Below are 21,524 nucleotides of genomic sequence, written 5' to 3' on the forward strand. Positions count from 1 at the left end.
ATCGATCTGATCTCGGCTCTCAGCTTTCGCCTCAACAACCGGAACGTTTACAGCACCTTCCCAATGGTGCTGATCCCGACGAATCTGGTGTCCGCTAAGTCTTACCGCATATACCATGGCCGCCGAAAAAAGCGGCGCGTTCTTCGCCTATCATGAGCCAGACAGTGGGTGAACTTCGCCTCTCCCCCAGAGAGCTCGTAAGATAGTTGTTCTAACACGCCATACCAGTTATCAATATTCTGACGCTCATATCGTTCTTTCTGTTTCTAGCTACTGCTCACTGGTTGGCTGAGAAGATCATCTGCGCGTCGCTGATCGGCAATATCATTGTCGGCCTCATCTACGGAGTGCCGATCGCCAACATATTGGCGATCGACTGGCAGGCTACGTTCCTCGTCCTGGGATATATTGGCCTGATTTTGATTATCTTCGAAGGTACATGTGGTATGACCCCTACGGCACTCATGACCAAGCTGAACGCCAATCAGGTGGCCTGACCGTCCGCCTCGATCTGCTCCGCCAAAACCTGATCCTCAGCGCCGCCGTGGCCCTATTTGGCGTGCTTACGCCCATCGCCCTGTCCTTTGGCCTCCTTTACGCGGGATTTCATTACGGTTAGTCTCACCCTTTCTCTGCCCCTACTTACCTTATTGTCTCAAGGTCTAACATTTGCTCCAGCGCTCCTAGAGGCCTTCATAGTTGGCACATCCCTCTGCTCTACCTCCCTCGGCACGACTTTCGTCGTCCTCTCCAGCGCTTCCAAAAACAAGCCCAAAAGCACCAGCAGCAGCCCGAATGCCGACGCCAACCCCACCGCCCCCGCCGTGGCTGCCGGCGTCGACTTCTCCCAGACCCGCATCGGCACCGTCCTCGTCGGCGCCGCCGTGCTCGACGACGTCTGCGGCCTCGTCCTGGTCAGTCTCATCCGCAACCTGCGCGGCGTCGCCGGGGACGCAGATGGTGGTGGCACAAGCCTGGGCTGGACCGTCGGCCGCCCCGTGCTCGCCAGCGGTCTGATGGCCGTGCTGACTCCTGTGGTGGCCTGGCTTGTTGCCGGGCCGCTTTATCGTCGGTTTGTAACACCCTCGCGGCTGCAGCGGGCTGCCGCTGCGGGGGTTGCGCATGCGTTTAATATCCTGCTGATGGCGGCGGTGCTGTGCGCGTTCCTGACGATTGCGGCGTACGCCGGCGCGTCGGTGCTGTTTGGTGCCTTCCTGGCGGGCGCGTTCGTGAGTAGCTTGCCGGCTAGGCAAGCGAGGGGGAGGGTGAACGGGAGATTCCGGTGTTTACGGATTCGTTCGAGCACTACCTGGGGACGCCGCAGAAGTACGTCTTTCAACCGCTCTTTTTTGCGAGCATCGGGTTTGCTATACCGTTTGTGGATCTATGGACGGGGGAGTCCATCTGGAAAGGGGTCGTCTACGCACTGCTCATGGCGTTTGCGAAGATCGTTGTCGGCGTCATGGTGCCAGTCTGGGAATTCATATCTCCCCGTCTCAGGCAAAGGAGCTCGGGGAAGCGACCGGTGAGCGGCACGGCTACCTGGGCGCCCGCAACGCTGCTCGGCGCCGCCATGGTTGCGCGCGGCGAGATCGGTCTTGTCATTATACAGATCGGTCTCAACGAGACGCCCTTCTTAAGCCAGGAAGCCTTCATCATCGGCGTCTGGGCCATTGTGCTCAACACCATCATCGGACCTGTTTTGGTGGGCGTTCTGCTCAACCGGGCTGGAGCAAGCATCGCAGAGAATCCTTGCTGGGGTGTTCAAGAGAATCACGGCTCCGATACTGAAGTGGCTGTGGAGGCGGAACCGACGAGCACCTCACAAGAAACAAGTTCGAGGCGGACCTCGGCTTGATGTCCACCTTGCTCGCCACAACCGTCTTCTTACCTAGCGACATCGTCAATATATTGCTGTTGACTGCGCCTACCACCACTCATTTACTAGGCATGTACATCCTACGTTTCCTGCCTGTAGTCGCAAGTGCCTTCATCTGTACTGTAAGTTGGCGATTGACGGTTGAGTTTTGCAACAAGCCCTAACTAGCGAACAAAAAGAGTATATTTTTTGACTATCGAAAGTCTTACCGTTACATCGTTATTTATATCCTGCCCCCTTCGTTCGCTTAGGATTCCAGAGTAAAGCTCGACTAACCCGCCAATGGACAGGCGCATTGGATGCCAAGCGCCATAAGACTCCGGAGCAATTGTTTCCCGAATGCTGAATTCCTTTAATCCTTGCCCGTTGGAGACTTCCACAACCGTCACTCGAATCCGCCCAGTATTCGTCATTTTTGTTTACTTGCAGTTTTTGTTCGCGCCCGATGCTTGTGCTTGTCCATCAATAACAACCTAGATCGAAATGCGTCAATCGAGTATTCTATTCCTCCTCTCGGTGACCGCCGTCCACGCGGCGTCGAGGAAACTGCTCCCCAACTCCGGGGCCATGGCCCTGGCGGAACTTCATGGTCGGCAGGATGAGAACGATTGCACCATCCACAGCACCTGCGACCAATGCTTTGGCGAAGGCTACATTATCTGCGACACCATGGGCTGCTTCAACCCGGATAAACACGAGCAGTGCTGCTCCGAAGCATGTATGTCATATCCCACCTCCTAGGTGCCCCTTCTTCCCCCCCGCCCCTGAGAAAGAGGGCAAACCGGCTGACGGACAAGGAAACAGACGTTTGCATCGGCAAAGACAACAGCTGCTGCAGCGCGTGGGGCGGCCCCGGGATCACGGGCACGGCCGGCGTCCCCAACGTGACGGCGGCGCTGACGGAGACGGCGCCGGCGCCGACCGTGTCGTCGTGGTCGTGCACGCGATTCGACTCGGGCGAGGCGTGTTGCCAGCGCGCCCCGATCCCGCTGCACTGGTGCTCGGGCGACTTCCCGAACCAGCGCTGCTACAACCCCGAGAACCAGTTCTGCTGCACCGACGGCACCGTCTGCGATGAGGCGGGCTGCTGCGAGTTGTTTGTGCGTTGACGTGATCCATGGACTTTGTTCCCCTATTATGCAGACTCAGCTAACATCGTGTTGCAGAGCGCGTCGACGACGAACCCGTACCTGGCCAGCAGCACGTCTGCTCCCGCAACCGCGTCTATCACCCAAGCACCGAGCCTCAATTCCTCTGCAACTTCCACCGCGGCCTCCGCTCCCTCTTCCACGACGACCACCGGTGCAGCTGCCGTGCCGAGGCCCGGTCTCGCGGCTTGGCGAGTGTCGGTTTTGGGGGCCACATTCCTGCTCGCGACAGTCATTTAATTTTTTTTTTTTTTTTTTTTTTTTTTTTTTTTTTTTTTTTTTTTTTTTTTTTTTTTTTTGATTCCCTGCATATCTAGGCGGGCAATCATTGGCCTGTATCCGAAGCTGAAGAATATAGCGGTCCTTAGGTAAATAACGGCTAGAGGTTATAGAGGTCCCGCCAAGACTAATTTCGGCCAATTGTCGGCAATGTTTTTACGCCGTCAGTACATCGCTAAGATCGCCAAGGGGTTTACACCATCGCTAAGGGTTAGTTCGCCGGGGGTGCAGGGGGCGGCGCTAGCCCCCCGCTAGTTAGGGTAAGGGTTAATGGTTAGGGTAAGGGTCAAGGTTAGGGTGCGGGTTAACTTCGTTTTCTTTTTTTTCGATTTGGTTGAGGTTTCGCGAAGTTGTTTTTATAAGTCTTCGCGGTTTTGCATTGTTGATGTTGCTTGAAGTCGTCGCGGCCCCGCTTACCCCGTAGCGATTGTAATACCTGTAAGCGGCAACCTCCGAAATTAGTCTTGGCGGGACCTCTATAACCACGACCGGCTGGCGGTCAGTTGCAAACGGGTTTGGGTTAATGGACAGTGAAGGATTTGGAGCGCCGTAGTCCAGGCGTGTCAGTCACGCGGTCACCACTGTTTGGTCCACAGCTCTCCTCTTTGGCCCATTCACAACCCCAACCCTGCTCACTTACACGCCACGCTCGTCAACCAAACCCTACCTTTCAGCGAAGGGGAAGGGGAATTTGTGCCACAGAGAAATCGAGGAAGAAGCAACATCAACCACAAAGAAGCCAATGTCGCATCTTCAAGACTCCACCGACTCTAGATCAGGTCCTGTATGAATGCTCATCCCCGAAGCCAGTTCGATCTTTCAAGAACAACGTCGGTGTCAGGGTCAGGGTCAGGGTCAGGGTCAGGGTTTGGGTAGCGCACATGGCTAGCGTAAGTTGCGGCGAGGGGCGTAAGACAGGAGCATTCTCGGCTGCAACGAAGACGGAGGGGGGGTTGGCAAAGTCAGGTTCTCAGACTCCGCGCAGAGCAAGACAACATGTGGAGGCAGCCAAGCAAAAAGGAATGGGAGGAGGAGCAGAAGTTGGTCGGTTGTCTACCACAACATATGAGAGGCACGATGTGCTGGATCACGACGCTCTCGGTGTGCGCGCGTCTGTGTGTGCGGGTAAGTGTGTGTAAAAGTGTGTGTGTGTGTGTGTATTGCTCATGCGCCAGGTGTGAATAAACCAGAGCAGGTCCTGTAACTTGTCCTGCTCGACAGGTGTTAGTACTATCAAGTTGGAGGAATTCCAAGATCGTTGCGGGTTCGGTATCAGGTCGCGCACTCAGTATCAAAATCCCTAAGCCAGCAATAATAGCATGACAGGTCTCTCCAACCTGTTCAACATGTCGCCCCGTCCACGGTCGACGGGCTCGCAGCCGAATCGGGCGGCGATTCCTCCCTGCCGCGCCAGCACTGGCACTGGGCCAGCTTCTGCTCGGCCTCCCGTATCCTCCTCGCCATCTCTTTGTTCTTCTCCTTCAGATCCTTGATGTACGCCACCGCCATCTCGGCCACGTCGAGCTTGCTGCTCGGCACGCCTGGCCGGACCACGAAGTCGGCGTCTTTATGTGTCTGAGACAGGGGCTGGTCCGCGCCTTCAATTTCCGAAGGCAGCAGCTTTTGCATCTCCCGTATCGCGATGGTAAGCCTGTTCCGCCGGGTCTTCTCCGAGAGCTTGTGCGCAATGCGTTTCGAGTCGACCTTGGATGAAGAGGCGCGGTCCCGGATGGTGACTTCGATTTTGGCTTTAGAGCCGGCCGAGTCGCCATACTTTGGCTGGGCAAGAAAGGTGCGAGACGCATCTGGGCAGTCAGTCCAGTCTTGGCTGTAGTCAAGGTCCGGGATATACGGTCTTCCTGAGCCTGCGGAAGGATGGTGGGCCTTGGAAGGCGGCGCCGGCGTCCTCATACGTTTCGTCATTTCAAGGTTCTGGTCGCGTCTCAGTCTCTTGGCACAACGCCATGTCGGTAACGAGGAGCAAAACTCTTTCACACTGTCGTTGGTGCTCTGGATGGAGTCAGAATCGTCGTCGATATTGAACTCCGGTTGAGACGACGGCCAAAACGCCGCGCCAGGGGAGTGCTCTCGAATCGAAGGCCATTGGGTTGGCAACACGGGCGTCTCCGGCAAGGGAATCGAAATCGCGTTACTGCCAACCAGCGAACCTCGAGGGGGCTCCTTTCATCCCGTCACAATCAGATGTCAAGGGATCGAAATGCGGAGGGGGGTTGCAACCTACGTGACTCCGATGGGGGAGTGGCTGATCCCGACTTGGCCAGCCCGGTGAACCAAAGGCAGCAAAATCCGATTCAAACGTCGGCTGCGTGGCAACTGCCGACTGAGTGCCACTGGACTCGGCAATCAGGTACGCAGCGGTCTTGTCGTCGTCGACTGATGTGAAGTGTCTCTCAGGGAACGAGCTATCAGCCCCAGAGTCGGGGCTGCAGAGAAGGCGGCTGACGGCAGCGGGGTACATCCCGATCTTCTTATCGCCACCAGCAGAGTCTGGCTCGTCTGCAGATAATCCCGCTGTTGCATGCCTAGCTGTTGCAGTGTTGGACTGGTGACGCAAGAAAGGTGCATCCTTGCGTCCTTCAGGTTCCCTGCGACTCGTGCATGCCAGCGAGGGCGGAGGGCACACCACCAGACCGAGGGCGGGCTAGCCATGATAAGCGCCTGGGACAAGCCGCTCAGGCCCAAATGATACGGGGGACCGGGGCTCGGCCCGTCTTGGTGCCGGCGAGGCACCCCCATCATGGGAGGCGGGTACCGATGCATTGAGGGGGGTGAGACACACTAAAGGCAGCAATAGTCTACACTGCTCGAGGGCGTGTTGGGGAACCTAGAATCGCCCACGTAAACAAAATGCAGAATCCGGCAAACGGGGCTTGCACGATAGGTTGCAGAATAAGGATCTTCTGGTTGTCAAAAAGCGGAGGACGGTCGAGTTGCATTGCGTCAGAAGGCGTGATAGCGCCACTAGTACAGGGAGGTCAGGCCACGAGCGCAGTATCCCAACCTGGGAACACGGTTCGAAGTGTAGCACGATCAGAGACTGAAGAACGTTACAGTCCCCGCAGTTAGCTGAGCATGAGCTTCAGCACGGATGTCGGTTTGGCGAATTTGGGTGCTTCTGGCCAGGGCCTTTCCGTCCCTGGCCTTGTTCAGTAGCGTGCTGTGAATACACTAGTTCGTGTCAAGGGGTGCCTTAATCTCAGCGACAGACTACCATCGCTCCTCGGCCTGGCCCGCATGTAACGGGATCACCGAGACGGCCTGGTGGATGCCGCTTCGGGGCTTCACCGATTCAGCTGCTGGAGTTCCTGGCTTGATTCCCCGTCCTGGTCCAGAGGGCGATGTGCAGAAAAGGCATCCAACCTTCCACTGTCAATGGTCATCTCGGGCATACCGAAGGAGCCCCTCGATCGAGAGCGGCGTTCGCATTGCGGTAAGATTGGGCCAACACTTTGAGCATCATCGTCTCGGTTCTGCGACAATGGGCTTGGTTGAAAGGAGTCCTTGTCGCGACTCGAACGCCGTCCTGGCCCATCAGCCGCAGAGCAAACGTCCCAGCAATGCTTCTCACAGTCCTCGATCCTCCCAAGCGGATTGCCACCGCGATCCGCCGGCCGCGCGCTCGCATGGAGCTTGGAACTCACACGAGGCACGCCATCGCACCAAGCTGTCGGGTCTCGTGGAAACTTCTCTCTTCCTTCCAGAGAAACGCCTGGTTAAACCTCAACCCTGTTAAAGGCTGAGATGCTTCAATCTCGGAGATCCGTGTGTGAAGCACGTTGTCGAGCTTCGGGCGAGCCGAGCTGACAGAGATGAAATTTTGCGCGGGGGCGGGAACGAGCCGAGGCTGGGCGCATGCTTTCCGCTGAGTGCCGCTGACTGGGAGACAGGAGACTTGGACTGGTTGGTCGTCGAGGATTCTTGGTTGATCGCGCAAGAGAATCCCTGGAATGTCGTCATGCGCAAAGCGGGCGCGGCCTTCCTTTTGTCTGTTTCGGGACGCCAGCATGCTGCATGCTACCCCCACGCTCTAAAGCCAAAGTGTAACAAAGGTGGCCTCGGCGGGAGATGAGGATGGACTTTTCGAAAAGCCACCGAGGGCGTAGTGTACACTAGTGCAGTTAGGTAAGGTAGTTGTACACTACGTGCGCGAAGGAAGGTGAATTGGACGAGAAGCTCTGGAGATGGTGTGATCGAGCAGCTTAGATCCCCCGTCCAATCACAGCAGAGCTTAGATGCGCGTCAAAAGCGGGGACCTTCGGTGGTCGCACTTGCCTGAAGTGGAAAACAGAGCAAGCTTCAAGCTGCTCTCCGGCGTCGACTGCCCAGTGTATCTCGATGCTCCTGCCGAACCAGCGTGTTGCTTTCCCGCTCGGCCAAGACAAAGGTCTGTTCTGAGGCTGGCTTGCCCTTGGCCTGTCCCGCATTTCGAGCGCCCAGTCTTCAGGCGGGACGGCGACGCCGATTCGCAGACAAGCTCACCAAGCTTCCTGGACGGGCTCCTGGACAGACCTCTTGGCTCAGCCAAGTCTGGCAACACTCAAAGCTGCCCAGAGATCTAGAGGGCTTGACTGGATCTTCTTCGAGCCGTCAGCGGCTCGGTAGGCAGGTGGAATAACCCGGCAAACTGTGCGAGTGCACGCCAGATCGCATCTTGGGGCCGAGAGGGTATCTACACCAATTATCACGTTTCTTTATGTTCTTCCCGTTGAAGACGCTGCGGTTGACATCACGATGCCGTCCCCGTCCTTGTCCCCGCCTTCCTCGTCTGCACTCTGCAGCCGCCCCGGCCTGGATTCCCCCTGTTTACTACCCCGGGGCCGGGAGGGCCCACAGCGGCCCTAACCTCGTGCTTGTCTGGCGAGTGAAGTTCACTTGCACGACCTACTTCGCAGTAACCCGGGCTCTGGTTTCTGGAATGTCTCCCTTCTCGGTATTGCTTGCCGGGGTCCCCCCGGACTGCTGTGTTGTGCATCCAACATCCCCCCCAGTCTTGTGGAGGGTTGGAAAGGTCCCATCCGGGCATCGGGGCCGCCGCGCAGGAAGTGTCCCCCCTGCTCTTCGCATTAACTAACGTTAGTTTCATCTGGCTGCTCTGGTCTGCGCCGCTTGCTCGCAGATGTCCGCGTGGAAGACGGAACGAGGGAGGGTACCCGCATTCCCATGTGTCATCGTCCCCATCCAGCTGGGCAGAACCCTGATTGCGCTCTGCCATCCCGCGGGGCGGCCTATCATCCAACGGCCGCGGTCGAACGCGTGCTCAAACTATTAGATCCATAACCCGGTTTTCCACCCCAGATTCGCTGTTCCCTGGCCCCCCCCAGGCTGCTGTGGCGGCTCACTCAACCAGCTCAGCTGGGGGCAGGGACTTGGATATTCCATCTGGGGGTCACCAACTGAGACGGTGAACGACTTAGCCAACAACGTTATTACCTGCATATATAAGACCGTGCTGCGGATTACCGTTAGCTCTCGGTGCAACCTCGCGCTCGACTCGATCCGCAGGAGACACTCACACGGTCCGAGCTCCAACCATGGCTGCGAACAAGAGCGTCGACCGCCTCAAGAGGTTCTTGGGTATTGATCCCGAGCAGTACCGCCATGACGACTCCGTCTTTCACGACGATGGTTCCTACATCGAGGAGGAGCCTTCCGTCAAGGACGCCCTGCTGGATCTCGTCCCAACCGTGCGCGGAACCCTCAGTTACCTCCGAGAGCTGTTCCCCTTTGTGAATTGGATCTTCCACTACAATCTGACATGGTTGTTGGGAGATTTCATTGCCGGTGAGTGCCGAAACCTGGAAACCATGGTCAACGCAGTCCACTCCTAACCAGCAATGGCAGGCGTCACGGTTGGATTTGTCGTCGTGCCCCAGGCCATGGGCTATGCCCTGCTCGCCAATCTACCGCCCGAATATGGTCTCTACACGTCCTTCGTCGGTTTTCTGCTGTACTGGGCATTTGCAACGTCCAAGGATATCACCATTGGCGTAAGTCCCGATCCTGATCCTCGGGTGAGGTTGCCTCTGACCCGGTCTCAAGGCCGTCGCGGTCATGTCAACTATCGTCGGCAATATCGTCATCGACACGCAGAAGACGCACCCCGACCTCGCTGCTGAGACCATCGCCCGGAGCCTGGCGCTCATTTCCGGCGCGGTCCTCCTGTTTTTAGGCCTGATCCGATTCGGCTTCATCGTCGAGTTCATCCCCCTGGTTGCCATCGGCTCCTTCATGACCGGCTCCGCCCTCAACATTGCTGCTGGCCAAGTCCCCGGCCTCATGGGCATCTCCGGAGTCAACACTCGCGATGCGACCTACCTCGTCATCATCAATACGCTCAAGTCCCTACCGAAGACCAAACTCGACGCGGCCATGGGGCTAACCGCCTTGTTCGGTCTCTACTTCATCCGCTGGTTCTGCAATTTCATGGGCCGAAAGTATCCTCACCGCGCGAAGACGTGGTTCTTTATCTCAACTCTCCGCATGGCCTTCGTCGTTATCCTCTACATACTCGTCAGCTGGTTGGTCAACAGGCACGTCGCCAAGGCATCCAACGCCAAGTTCAAGATCCTTGGGACTGTTCCAAGCGGTAGGTTTCCGGCCGAGCCCAGGTGGATGCGTGGTTCCTGACATCGGTTTTGCCACAGGCTTTCAGCATACTGGCGCACCGCAAATCAACGTCGAGGTTCTCCAGATCCTTGGGCCCCATATCCCCACCACCATCTTGGTGCTCCTGATCGAGCACATTGCCATCTCAAAGTCGTTCGGCCGCGTCAACAACTACATCATCAACCCTTCTCAAGAACTCGTTGCTATCGGCTTCACGAATCTCTTTGGGCCCTTCCTCGGCGGGTACCCGGCTACGGGTTCGTTCTCCCGAACAGCCATCAAGGCTAAGGCCGGCGTTCGGACGCCCCTCGCCGGCATCTTCACTGCAATCCTCGTGCTCCTGGCCCTGTACGCGTTGACATCTGTTTTCTTCTACATCCCCTCCGCCGGCCTTTCTGCCATTATCATCCACGCCGTCGGCGATCTCATCACTCCACCGCGGGAAGTGTACAAGTACTGGAAGACCTCACCGGTCGATGTGGTTATCTTTTTCGCCGGTGTCTTTGTCTCCGTCTTCACCACCATTGAGAACGGCATCTACGTCACTGTCGGGGCGTCGGGAGGCCTGCTGCTCTTCCGTGTCGCCAAGAGCCCAGGGAAGTTCCTGGGTAAGGTGACCACGCAGCCCGTACCGCGGGATAGCGTGCGCGGCGGCGCGGGCCTCAGTCTGGACAGCCCAGACAACGAGAGCTCTCACGCGGCATTCATCGACCTCTACCGGGGTGACTTGTCCAATCCCCAAGTCCCCATCAAGTCTCCCTATCCTGGCGTCTTCATCTACCGCTTCGGCGAGGGCCTTAACTACCTCAACTCCGCTCGCCACCTCGACATCCTCACCATCCACATCTTCAAGCACACCCGCCGCACCCAACTGAACAAGTACGACAAGATCGGCGTAAGTCCCAGCACTTCACTCTTTCTCTCTCTTTCTCCCCCTTTATCACCTTCCCCTCCAACGAAGTCCAAGCTGCCCCAAACTAACCCAGCCCGAACAGGACCGCCCGTGGAACGACCCGGGCCCGCGCCGCGGCAAGGCAGCCAACAACGACGAGATCGCGGCGCGGCCGACGCTGCGCGCCGTCATCCTCGACTTCACCGCCGTCAACGCGCTGGACGTGACGGCCGCGCAGGCGCTGATCGACCTGCGCAACCAGTTCGACCGCTACGCCGACCCGGACCGCGTCGAGTGGCACTTCGCCGGCGTCACCAACCGCTGGACCAAGCGCGCCCTGGTGGCCTCGGGCTTCGGCTTCGACCGTTCCCGCGCCGGCGCCGGCGCCGGCCCCGCCTCCGGCGGCTCCGACAAGGGCGCCGGTCGCCCGTCGGAGGAGCCGCTAATCGCTGCTGCCGAGACGGGCGCCAGCTCGCGCGACCCCAAGGCCGAGGCCCGCGTCAGGACTAGGGAGGTGGATATCGAGGCTGCGGCTGGCGGCGAGGTCACCCCGGTTACGTCGTCGGCGACGGGCGGCGGCGGCGGCAGCGGCAGGCTGGCGCCGCTGTACGGAGTGAACTGGCCGTATTTCCATGTCGATATTGAGACGGCGCTGGCGAGCGTGATCCGGAATCTCGAGAGGAGGGGGTCAGATTTGAGTGCTTAATTGGACGGTGGGTGTCGTCGGGGCGGTAGATTTGGGGTCTCTTGGATGTCGGTGTTCTTTTCTTTCTGCCGGTCAAGGCCACGCGGTCGCTGTCATCAATTGGGTGTTTCACGTAGTGTCGTTTATTTGTCATGAATACAGGAGGAGTAGTGTGCATATCGCACCGGATAGGCAACATCGGTCGCCAAACATCTACTTCTCCAGACTTGTTGATTTGCGTGCCTTCAGTGACTTGCCTTCTAATGCGAATTCAAGCGCTGGGTGGGCTACGCCAGCTCGGATAATACTACATATCCTGTCCTTGTCCATCAAGTTTACCCGGTCCGGGAGACACGGAGCCGAAGGTGGACCCGTCTCCCCTAACCGGTCCGGATCATCGCCGCAACCCGGTCGGGCCGAGGCTGAAAGTGGGTCATTGACCGACGACATGCCGGCATGATGCTCGACCCTTGCGTTGAACACCGTCTTTCCCGTTAACAAGTGACTGCAGAATACGCAAAGATGTGCCACGTACTCCATGAATCTCCGTTTATTTATCTTCACTAAACAACCACGCTCTCGCCATCCAACCAACATATCATCCGCGCGAACCCCGTTCCTCTTCTTCCCAACCCGAAGCTTACCACACTGCCGTGACAACAATAGCCTCCTCTGACGACACTAGCCTCCTCAGAACCCCCTCATAAACTCCTCCAGCGAAATTGGCTTCCGCACGGCGTTATTGATGCCCTCATGGTACGTAACCCACACCTTGCCGGCGCCCTGCGCAGCACCTCGCCTGTCCTTCCTCCTCCTCGCGTTCCCATCCCCCTCCGCCAGCGCGCTCTCCACCGCCACCACCCTCCCAAAGAAATCCCTCCTCACCCCACCACCACCACCACCATCACCATTACCCTTCCAGCTCTTCCCGTTCCTGCCCATCCCAACACCGCCGCGATTCTCCTTATCCTCCTCCTCCTTTTCATCACCACCACCACCACCAGCACTACCAGCAGCACCACCGACACGGCCCTGGCCCTGGCCCGCAGCGGCAGCGACAGCCAAAGAAGACGAGGACGACGCGGGGGCGGCGCGCAGGCGCGCCTGGCGGGCTTCGGACTCGCGGGCCGCGAGGGTCTTCTGCAGCTCCTGGTCGAGGACCTGGCGCACGGCGTAGCGGGTCGGCGGGGTCAGGGCGTGCAGGTCCGCGGCGGTTTCGAAGGTCGCGAGGGCGTCGAGGTCGCTGGTTCGCGCGGATAGTCAGCCGGCGTTGGGCAGGAATCATAGGGGTGAGCATGGAGAGGAGCGGGGTTGCGGGAAGGGGGGGGAGTTGGGGGTTGGGCGCGGGGGGAGGAAATAAGGTAGGGGGAGAGAAGGGGATACCGGGTGAAGGAAACGCTGGAGTTGAAAGTTCTGGTTTAGAAAGGGTTGACTTACGGCTCCATGCGATAAACCCACTGGGTGCGCCCGACTCCGGCGCCGGCGGCATCCGCCTGTTCGATCTTGCCCCTGTGCAGCGCGATGCCCACCTCGGCTAGCACCAGCGCGGCGCGCCGGACCATGGCCTTCTCGGCCTCTCGGCGGACAGACGCGACGGCGCCCGTCTTGTCGCTGCTGCCGCCGACCACGACGGGCTTGACGTCGGGCGAGACCAGCCGCACCAGATACGGCAGGAAGTCTGTCGCGATGTGCTCCGGGCTCCGGAACGCGCGCGAGAGGGTCGGTGGGAGCTGCGCGTGGATCGCCTGCAGCGCGGCGCGGTTGGCCTTCTCGGCTTCGTGCGCCGCGTAATCGGCTCTGGGCCCGGAGAAGGGCAGCGGCTGAGCGTCGGCGTCGTTGTCGTGGCCGGCTGCCGCCGGTGGCTGGTACCGCCGCGGAGAGGCGAAGAGGTGGTGGCAGGCAAGGATGGGCTGGCTGACGTAGGGCGCCAGCTCCCACTCTTGGCTGGCGAAGAGGCGGGAGGAGCAGGTATCGTGGAAGTGTAGCCACTCGTAGGCGAGGTCAGGTTTGGTGAGAAACGAGTCGTCGTTGAACTCGCGGTTGGGGTACTCGAGGAAGATTTCGGTCATAATGCGATCGATCTCGCCGGAAGCGTCGATCATCTCGCCGAGGCGAGTCATGGCGTACTTCTTTTGTTGCTCGGAAAAGCCCAGCTGGGCCTGAGGTTGCTCGTGGAGGATGTAAGCCTGCTTGCTTGCTTGGACGGAGGGGGCGGACGGCTTTGGGAAGCCGGCGCCCTCTTGGAACACACGTGTGACGATCTCCTTCACACCGCCACGGCCCAGGCCTCTCGCGCCTCCTCCACCATGGGCAAGCTCGTGCATGATGTGTGTGTCGAGCCACTGCCGGGTGAGGCAGAGGTTGCTCGCAGCATCCCTGGAAGCCGACCTGAGCCGGCCAGCGACCCATTCTCCCACGACCATAACGCCTCGGAGGTCGCCCTCGGCGTTGCTTTCAGCGCCCCGCTTGGCATCAATGCCACTTGTCATGCCCCAGGACGCCTCGCACAGCTTGCGCACGGCATCCTTCTCGCAAGGGATACCCTCCTTCTCGAAGATGGTTTTGAGCCGGTTAACCACGGCCTCCACGGTCGGCTTCCCGACATGGATAACCTCCGCAAGGCCAGACTGTCGCAGCGGTCGGAGGGACGGGTGGTAAACGTCATTGCAGATGAGAATCAGCGGCCTCATCTGCCTGAAGTTGTCTCCCTTCTTCTTCCTCCGCCCCGCCGAGCTCTGCCCGTCTCCCGCACTGCTAGCGTTCCTCTGATCCAGCATCACGAGGTCAATCAACGCCTTGACAAAGCCACCCTCACCCGAGCCTCCCGAGCCGCCAACGACGCCGTCGACCTCATCCACAACCACGCACACAGGGCGGGCCACCTTTTGCTGCTTCCCCGGCTCCGGTCGTCTATTCTCGACAGTCTTGACATTCTCGGTCCCCAAACTTGTCCTGATGCGCCCCTTGACGACGTCCTTGCTCCGCTCGTCGCTCGCATTGATCTCCATGACCTCGTAGCCGGCCTGCCGGGCACAGACATGAGCCAGCGTGGTCTTGCCAAGTCCAGGAGGCCCGTGTAGCACGAGGATTTTGCGATGCGGCTTCTCTTCTTCGGTCTGATGAGCATGTCTCCTCCCGCCACCGACTGATGGCTTGCTTTTGGCGGCGTGCGGGAAGACGATGGGGTCCCAGCGCTTCAGCCAGCGGAGGACCTGGCGATTGGTGAGGTCGTCGCCAACGAGGTCCATGAAGGTGCGGGCACGGTATTTCTCGGTCCAGAGCATGGTGCGTCTGGGCTTCCTGGGGTTGGCCTGCTGGCCTTCGACGGAGCGCATGGGGTGGTCCGGGTTCGCTGGAGGAGTGACTGGTGCAGGGACGGCGGACTTGGACTCGGACTCCTTGCGGGCTCGCGCCAGCTCCTTGTTGGCGCTATCGATCAATTCGTGGATGGCGATGCCGTAATAGCTCCTGTGAGCCCTGCCTTCCTTGGTCCTCGACCGGGCTGCCACCATGGTCGCGTAGGAAACTGGCGCGGCCGGTTTGCGCTCGCGGATGGGCACGACCTGGCCGGAACATTTTGACATCTGATAGGCGAGGGGGCTAGGATCGAGTTCGCGTGTAAAAGTTTCCAGAATACGTGGGCCCTGCGTGCCGAAGAGGCGCTCGTAACGCTCCGCCTCTTCTTCGCGGTCGCGGTCGGATTCGTGCTGCGGCTGGCTGTGAGGAGGGGTAGAGATAGCGTCGCGAGCAGTGGTCTCCTCGACCGGCGGCTGGGTATCGGCATCATGGTGCAGCATTCGCCGCTTGGGCGACGGCTCCTCCGGGCGTTCATCGTCGTCCGAGTCATCGTCGGCCAAAAAGCCGCCGAGGACGCGTGGTTTTGGTGCTTTAACCGCGTCGGGCGTCGGCCGCGGCCGTTTACTGTTGCCGGGGGATGCGGCGAGCATCGCGGCTCCGATTGACGAAGTGTTGTGGTGAGTTGGTCAGGAGCGGGGAATGGCATGCATGCGGGTCGTTGGTTTGTTGCTGGGCTTTCTCGCTCCTGTGAGCTGCTGTTGGAGACCCACGCGTTGCGGCCAGACGCGTTTCCAAAGTGCACCCGCGCGTCACGCGTCTCAATGAGGCTCCATTAAGGTACCTCGGTACCTACCGCACCTTACCCATGGCACCCCGCACCCGCCCCACTTAGCTCGGCAACAGCCGCGAACCGCAGGCCCGGGGGCAGGTTCCATTGAGGCGGGGTACCCTAACTTCTGAGGTAACCAGCTGCCGGGTTTCCCATTTTGGATATCACGGCTTGCCTCAGGCTTGCACCTGGGAACCTGGTCGTTGATCCTCAAGATTGTGAGACTTTGCGTTGCTCCAACCCGTGCAGTGGGTACTGACAATCAAGAGTCTCAATTTATGTTGACAGTCCGCTAACTTAGCCAGGACCAGGGCCCTGCGCATGACGTTACGATGTTTGCCGCTCCCGAGACCAGTGTCCAGATCACCCTCAATGGCTCAGCCGACTGGGCGTTTTGGAACCGCGAGTTCCTTGCCAAGATGAAGGCTCTCAACCTCCTCGACTACTTCGAAGGGAAGGAAGATCTGGTTGAGAAGCCTCCGAAGCCCTTCAATTCCATCCAAGCCGCCGAAGACCAGATAAACAAGGAGCTCCAAGACCTCATCGTCCAACTGAAGGCATCCTCGAGTCCCACCGCCATCGGCCACAACGCCCCTGATCTTGCGGGCCGTCAACAACAGGAAGGCGAGGCTCCCACCGAGCCATCGACCACGACTTCTTCGACCGCGGCTCCGGCTGACGACAAGCCACTTCCTCCCGGCTACTCGGACCTGACCGCAGCCCAGAGAAAGATCTACGACGAAAAGAAAAAGTGGTTTCAAGACCACTTCAGCCTCATCGCCGCCGACGCGGCCAGGAACTACGACAACCAGCGCAGGGACTGGGAGAGCCAGGACTCCCGCCTCTGCCAGGCGGGAGCCTTCCTCATGACCACCGTTGCGCCTCATCTACGCCAAGCCCACTTCTCCGCCACGGGAGACTTCCGAGTGTGGTACAACAACCTGAAGCAGGCCCAGAATATATTCGCAGTGGCACAAGCTGTCAAAACACGCCTAAGGGACCACTTTGGCGCTTTCGAGGCGCTCGAACACAAGAACATGTCATGGGCCGACTTCGAGCAATGGCTTACCACGTGGGAGACTCTGATTGATGCGGCCTCACTTCAGAGACTAGTCGAAGCCACTCCCGGAGTTTGGTTCGCAAACCTCATGAACGCTCTTAGCAAACCATTTCCCTACTTCGTGTCTCTTTACCGGGTCAGCAAGCATCACGACCTCGCCAATCTGACCTTCCAAAGCGTAGCTACCGACGTCCGTAGAGGTGCGCAAGTATATCTCGCAGCAGCACCAGACCGAGTGGGCAAAGATAGCGAACAGTTCGAGGAGCAGGACGATCGGCCGTCAGGGCAGTCGGGCCGAGGCCGGGAAAGCGAGCCCCGACGCGATATATCTCAACCCAAACGCAAGCTCAGTCCGGCCACTCGCCAGGGGCAGTGCCGCGCCTGCGAGCACAGCCACCCTACCGAGCGATGCTACTACCTACGTCCCGAACTGGCTCCCAAAGACTGGAAATCTAGAGAGCACGTCTGGGCACGCGTAGAAGCGAACCTTATGGCCGACTCCTCCCTCCGGGCCGAAGCCAACCGTATCCGGAGCAAGAGATTCAGGAACAGCCTCACCGAGAGCACCGTCAAGACTGAGTAAGATGCGGCGCTAAGGTCAAATTGACTGGCCGCCTGCCTGGAGATGGCCAATATCGACGCCCTGGAAATGGGTAACGACTCTGAGATGAGCAGCCACCAACGTGCGGTGGAAGCACAGCAGTGGCGAGCGGTGGGCAAATGCCCAGCCGTGCTTTGCTACCATCCAATACGTCTTCCAGACACAGCTAGCGAAGTCCTCTCCACAACTCTGCGATGCTGGACTTCTGTTCAGCCATCCACATTCTCAGCGATCTCGGTCGTTTCAAACGCCATCCCCCCATGTGACTCCGGCTGGCTGCGTGTAAGCCGGGGAACAGCTGTAAGAGGTAGCCCAACGGGCGAACTCTTATACATTAATATCAGTCAACAGACACCGCACTTGGATACGTCGTCGTTGGTCCTCAAGATCGTGATGTTTTGCGTCGCTCCAACCCGCGCAGTGGTACTGACAGTTTGTCAAACTCTCTAGGGGAACATTGGGTGAGCCGGATTAAAAAAGGCGGTTTAGCAGCTCCGTGAAACAGGCATTTTCTGGGTGATGCGAAGGCCGACAAATGTTCTGGTCGACAAGAAATGACGCTTGGTTGGTCGACAACTTTGGCTCGGCATCGGTTAGGTTGTTCAGGGGGTTGGGCAATTCGAGAGATCCAGATAGCGTGATTATGCGAAGAATATCTCTGGATTACAACGTCTGGTCAGATCACTAGGCAGGCAAGAGCTAGAGTGAACTAGCCAGGTCTGCTGCAAGATACACTTGTAAAAAGCTAGCTAGTCTCTATGCTAAATGGCTTCGCCAGGTTAGCAAGGGCTCTCGAATAAGCCATGACGTGAGAATGACACCATCCTACCACGAGCATCCGCTGCCAGCACTTCCAAGCGAAAGCGGACACATCACCTCGTGAACCGTTACTGCGTAGCCGACCTATCATCCCTGCCCATCCTCCTCGGCAACGGAGACACTCTAGCGGAGCGGAGGCGCCTTCGGACCCGATCCGGCGGCACAGCTCCCGAATACCACCATCCACCAGGCAGACTCACCAATCGTTGGCAGAACGCCTCATGCACAAATTTCATAGCTTGCAAACATTGACAGGCCGCGGTGGGCACCCGTTTGAAAGCAAGTGAAGTCGGTACTGGCGGTTGCCCTGATTCTAGTCCAAGTCCGCTCTTCTCTGATCTTCATTCTTCAAGTGTCTTAATGATTATCCCAGCAACGCTCTCACAACATCGCACTGAACAATTTCGGCAATACCCCGACCTCCCAGCAAGATGTCCCTCCCTACGCTCACGGCCCTTGCGCAATGGGCCGGCATCGCCATGCCAACCCTCTACGCCGGTAAGTTCGGCACTCGCTCCGCCTCCCATCTTCCCCCATTCTCCCCAACCAATTCCTCTCCTAGACCAGACATCTCACAACAGCTCCATATCCTCCCGCGCAGGCATAACCCTCCAATACTCCCTAACCATGACCCTCCTGGCCCGCACCGCGCCGCACCCCAACTCCAAGCTCCTCGCGACCCAGTGGCTGGCCCTCTACCAGCAGGGTCCGAAATGGGTCCCGCCGCTCGTGCACGCCGGCGCGCTAGCCAACCTCTACCTCGCCTTCCTCGCGTCGCACCACCACTACCAGCACCAGCACCACCAAGCAACGCAAAGCACGGCCCTCCACCTCGCCGCCGCCCTGGCCACCCTGGCCCTCCTCCCGCTCACGTTCGCCTACTTCGAGCCCGGCGTCAACGGCGCGTGCAAGTGGAAGGTCGAGCGGCTGCTGGTGGAGGATGGGTTCCGCCTCTCGCCGCCGGCGGCAACGGCACCGGCGCGGTGGAAGGGTGTGGGCGTGGTGGTGCGGCGGTTGCCGGTGTCGGTGCGGCGGCACTCGGCGACGGAGGGCGCGAAGAGGTGGGCGGAGGCGGCGGACATGCGCGAGTTGGTGCTTGCGTGGGCGGCGAGGAATCACGTTCGCTGGGTGATGGGGTTGGTTGCGGGGGTGTTGAGTTCTGTGGCGATGAGGACGAGGGGGGGTGTGGAATGATCATGTGGATGAAGGGGGGAGGAGGGTTAAATGCCTAATGAATGGGGAATCGGAGCGGGAGGGATGCTGGAAACGGTGTTCGCGGCGAGGTCTGTCTAGGGCGGGACAACTGCGGTGATATCCTCGGCTGTATGGATGGCCGTTGGCTGGATGTTCAGACAAGCGGGTTGCGACGAGTATGAACTGCGACTAGGAAACCGAGTTGTGTCGGACCTGGAACTCCAGCCGCTTCGTTGCGCTGCTAACTATTGAAGCGAAGTTTCCATAACCAGCCTTTCAAATGTGGCTGTGTCCATAGAAGAAGCGAGCAAAAGGCCTCGGTTCATTTCCCACGGCTTTTTGACAGAGTTACTAAGGAGCAAGTGGATCGCTTATTGGTAAACCCCCCGTTCTACCGCTGTCGTCGTTCACTTGGGCTATTGTGTCAATACCACCTATGCAGCCTTGTAAAGGGTGATAAGGGGGGGTTCATTTGCTGTTGATAGGTCATGCAGCATATTGAATCACTAACGGCCCGCTAATAATGTGCCACGAACATTTGGCACGGTGGGCGTTGCGATCTTGTTTTCATTTTCTTCCTCCTTTATTTCTTTCCTTTTTTTTTTTTTTTTTCTGTCTCCTTTTCCAGAGTCTTTTTTGACCTTTTTCGTTTCTTTTCAATATGTTTCTAAGTAATCCAAGTTCTCTCTTGATTTAAATTTAACTGAAAAGCAAGTGGCCTTGTGAACGCGGGAAGAGCGAATTTCCAGAGCCATATCACGAGCGTAGTCTACATCACCCAGGAGCCATCTTCTGCAGAACCAGCCGTCGGCCAAGGATTCAAGTTCCGCCCGAGGCAAACTCCGGGCTCGAATCAGGCCTTCTCCGAAGAAGGCGACCTGAGGAACCATTTGCAACCTTCACAGCAGCTAGCACAGGTCCCTAGGAGGTCTATGCAGTGCAAGCGGAGAAGCGACAGAATCCAAAATTGCATCAATGGTATCGCATATCGAGGACAACGGTACTAGGAGAGATGATAAAACCGGCCACAGCCCACTCATTACTGCTCCAACCGTGCACCTAGCATCTAGACAAGCCGAAGGAAAGCCCTTGCCCCCCGAGGTATCAATCCCAAAATCCATACCACGCACACAGTGACAACCAAAACACAAGAAGACGCCCTCAACTTCCACCCCATGATAAACCGTTTACTGGGTCCCATACGGTTGCTGAGCCGGATACTGCTGCTGTTGCACAGGGTATGGTTGCTGCGCAGGGTAGGGCTGCTGCGCAGGGTATGGCTGTTGCACGGGGTATGGCTGCTGCGCAGGGTAGGGCTGCTGCTGGACAGGGTACTGCTGGGGCGGGACCGGGCCGGGCTTGACCTGGCCGAGCTCAGCCTGGCCAGCGCCGGTGTTTTCGATGACGCAGGCGCGGATGAAGAAGGCGAGGTGCACAATTGCAAGGACCCTGAGGGTGAGGGGGGACGCGAGTTAATAGCCGAGCCAATGCGTTTGAAATCAAAAACAACGGATAGCACTCACCAGGCCAGGGCGCCGATACCGGCACAGCCGGCGATGGGGCGGCCGAACGGGAGGACGATCTTGTCACCAAAAATGTCGGTGTAGTTGAGCCAAGTCGCGGCGGCGCTCGCAGACCAGGCCCAGGCGACCAGCCAGAAGATGACATTGAGGATGTAGCTGATGAGCGCGCTGATACGGAAGAAGTACTGGGGCGCCCAGATCTCGAGCGAGGCCGCAGCGCCGTAGATGAGGAAGCTGAAGATGGCCTGCGCGCGCTCGGTTAGCAGGTCTGTCACACCAGGACCCAACCCATATCGGACGAGCGCAAAAAGATACGTACGATGAAGATGTCCATCCCGGCAGGGCCGCTGCTAACCAGGTAGTCGTTGAAGAGCGACTCGGTATAGGCGCCGAGGGCGAGGACGATAATCGACAGCAACACGATGGCGCCCTTGATGTAGAGCAGCCAGAAAGGCTGCGGCGGGACGCCGACAGCGATGAGTCCTTGCAAGCCCATGGCGATGGTGTCCGGGCCTCCTGAGAATGTGATGGTTGGGATATGATCGAATACCGACTGGCAACGGCAATGAGCAGGTTCTCGACCAGTCAGTCGCAGCTACAAGGGACACCGACTTCTCAGTTCGGCCTCAGCACAGCGAGTGAGGAACTGCGCGGAAGCAAGCCCACCGGAGACCGGAGAGCTGGTGGGCGG

General features: G+C 58.7%; 8 protein-coding genes across 8 annotated transcripts; 5 read left to right on the forward strand and 3 right to left on the reverse strand.

Annotated features, from left to right (window-relative positions):
* Positions 1-115: 115 nt before the first annotated feature.
* Positions 116-1,858, forward strand: THITE_2132174 (uncharacterized protein; the record flags this gene model as incomplete). Its single annotated transcript, XM_003657020.1, has 5 exons — positions 116-164; positions 229-435; positions 489-614; positions 661-1,229; positions 1,304-1,858. The coding sequence occupies 5 exons, from the start codon at positions 116-118 to the stop codon at positions 1,856-1,858; spliced, it is 1,506 nt and encodes a 501-aa protein (XP_003657068.1).
* Positions 1,859-2,446: 588 nt separating this feature from the next.
* Positions 2,447-2,988, forward strand: THITE_2057735 (uncharacterized protein; the record flags this gene model as incomplete). Its single annotated transcript, XM_003657021.1, has 2 exons — positions 2,447-2,597; positions 2,684-2,988. The coding sequence occupies 2 exons, from the start codon at positions 2,447-2,449 to the stop codon at positions 2,986-2,988; spliced, it is 456 nt and encodes a 151-aa protein (XP_003657069.1).
* A 1,581-nt stretch (positions 2,989-4,569) lies between these two features.
* THITE_2122439 (uncharacterized protein) lies at positions 4,570-6,071 on the reverse strand. Its single transcript, XM_003657022.1, has 2 exons — positions 5,549-6,071; positions 4,570-5,487 (listed from the first exon to the last, which is right to left on the reverse strand). Exons 1-2 carry the CDS (start codon positions 5,783-5,785, stop codon positions 4,648-4,650), a joined length of 1,077 nt encoding a protein of 358 aa, XP_003657070.1. The 5' UTR covers positions 5,786-6,071; the 3' UTR covers positions 4,570-4,647.
* Positions 6,072-8,645: 2,574 nt separating this feature from the next.
* THITE_2122443 (uncharacterized protein) lies at positions 8,646-11,357 on the forward strand. Its single transcript, XM_003657023.1, has 4 exons — positions 8,646-9,108; positions 9,169-9,314; positions 9,367-9,913; positions 9,972-11,357. Exons 1-4 carry the CDS (start codon positions 8,859-8,861, stop codon positions 11,333-11,335), a joined length of 2,307 nt encoding a protein of 768 aa, XP_003657071.1. The 5' UTR covers positions 8,646-8,858; the 3' UTR covers positions 11,336-11,357.
* Positions 11,358-11,907: 550 nt separating this feature from the next.
* Positions 11,908-15,586, reverse strand: THITE_2122445 (uncharacterized protein). The gene is made up of 2 exons (XM_003657024.1): positions 12,948-15,586; positions 11,908-12,753 (listed from the first exon to the last, which is right to left on the reverse strand). The coding sequence occupies exons 1-2, from the start codon at positions 15,455-15,457 to the stop codon at positions 12,201-12,203; spliced, it is 3,063 nt and encodes a 1,020-aa protein (XP_003657072.1). The 5' UTR covers positions 15,458-15,586; the 3' UTR covers positions 11,908-12,200.
* A 382-nt stretch (positions 15,587-15,968) lies between these two features.
* Positions 15,969-17,279, forward strand: THITE_2058015 (uncharacterized protein; the record flags this gene model as incomplete). The annotated part of the gene is made up of 1 exon (XM_003657025.1): positions 15,969-17,279. The coding sequence occupies one exon, from the start codon at positions 15,969-15,971 to the stop codon at positions 17,277-17,279; it is 1,311 nt and encodes a 436-aa protein (XP_003657073.1).
* Positions 17,280-18,743: 1,464 nt separating this feature from the next.
* On the forward strand, positions 18,744-19,310 carry THITE_46397 (uncharacterized protein; the record flags this gene model as incomplete). The annotated part of the gene is made up of 1 exon (XM_003657026.1): positions 18,744-19,310. One exon carries the CDS (start codon positions 18,744-18,746, stop codon positions 19,308-19,310), a length of 567 nt encoding a protein of 188 aa, XP_003657074.1.
* A 957-nt stretch (positions 19,311-20,267) lies between these two features.
* On the reverse strand, positions 20,268-21,451 carry THITE_72587 (uncharacterized protein). Its single transcript, XM_003657027.1, has 3 exons — positions 21,153-21,451; positions 20,834-21,078; positions 20,268-20,759 (listed from the first exon to the last, which is right to left on the reverse strand). Exons 1-3 carry the CDS (start codon positions 21,327-21,329, stop codon positions 20,498-20,500), a joined length of 684 nt encoding a protein of 227 aa, XP_003657075.1. The 5' UTR covers positions 21,330-21,451; the 3' UTR covers positions 20,268-20,497.
* Between the last annotated feature and the right edge of the window lie 73 nt (positions 21,452-21,524).

This window comes from Thermothielavioides terrestris, chromosome 5 (assembly GCF_000226115.1).
Source record: "Thermothielavioides terrestris NRRL 8126 chromosome 5, complete sequence".
Taxonomy (NCBI): Eukaryota; Fungi; Ascomycota; class Sordariomycetes; order Sordariales; family Chaetomiaceae; genus Thermothielavioides; species Thermothielavioides terrestris.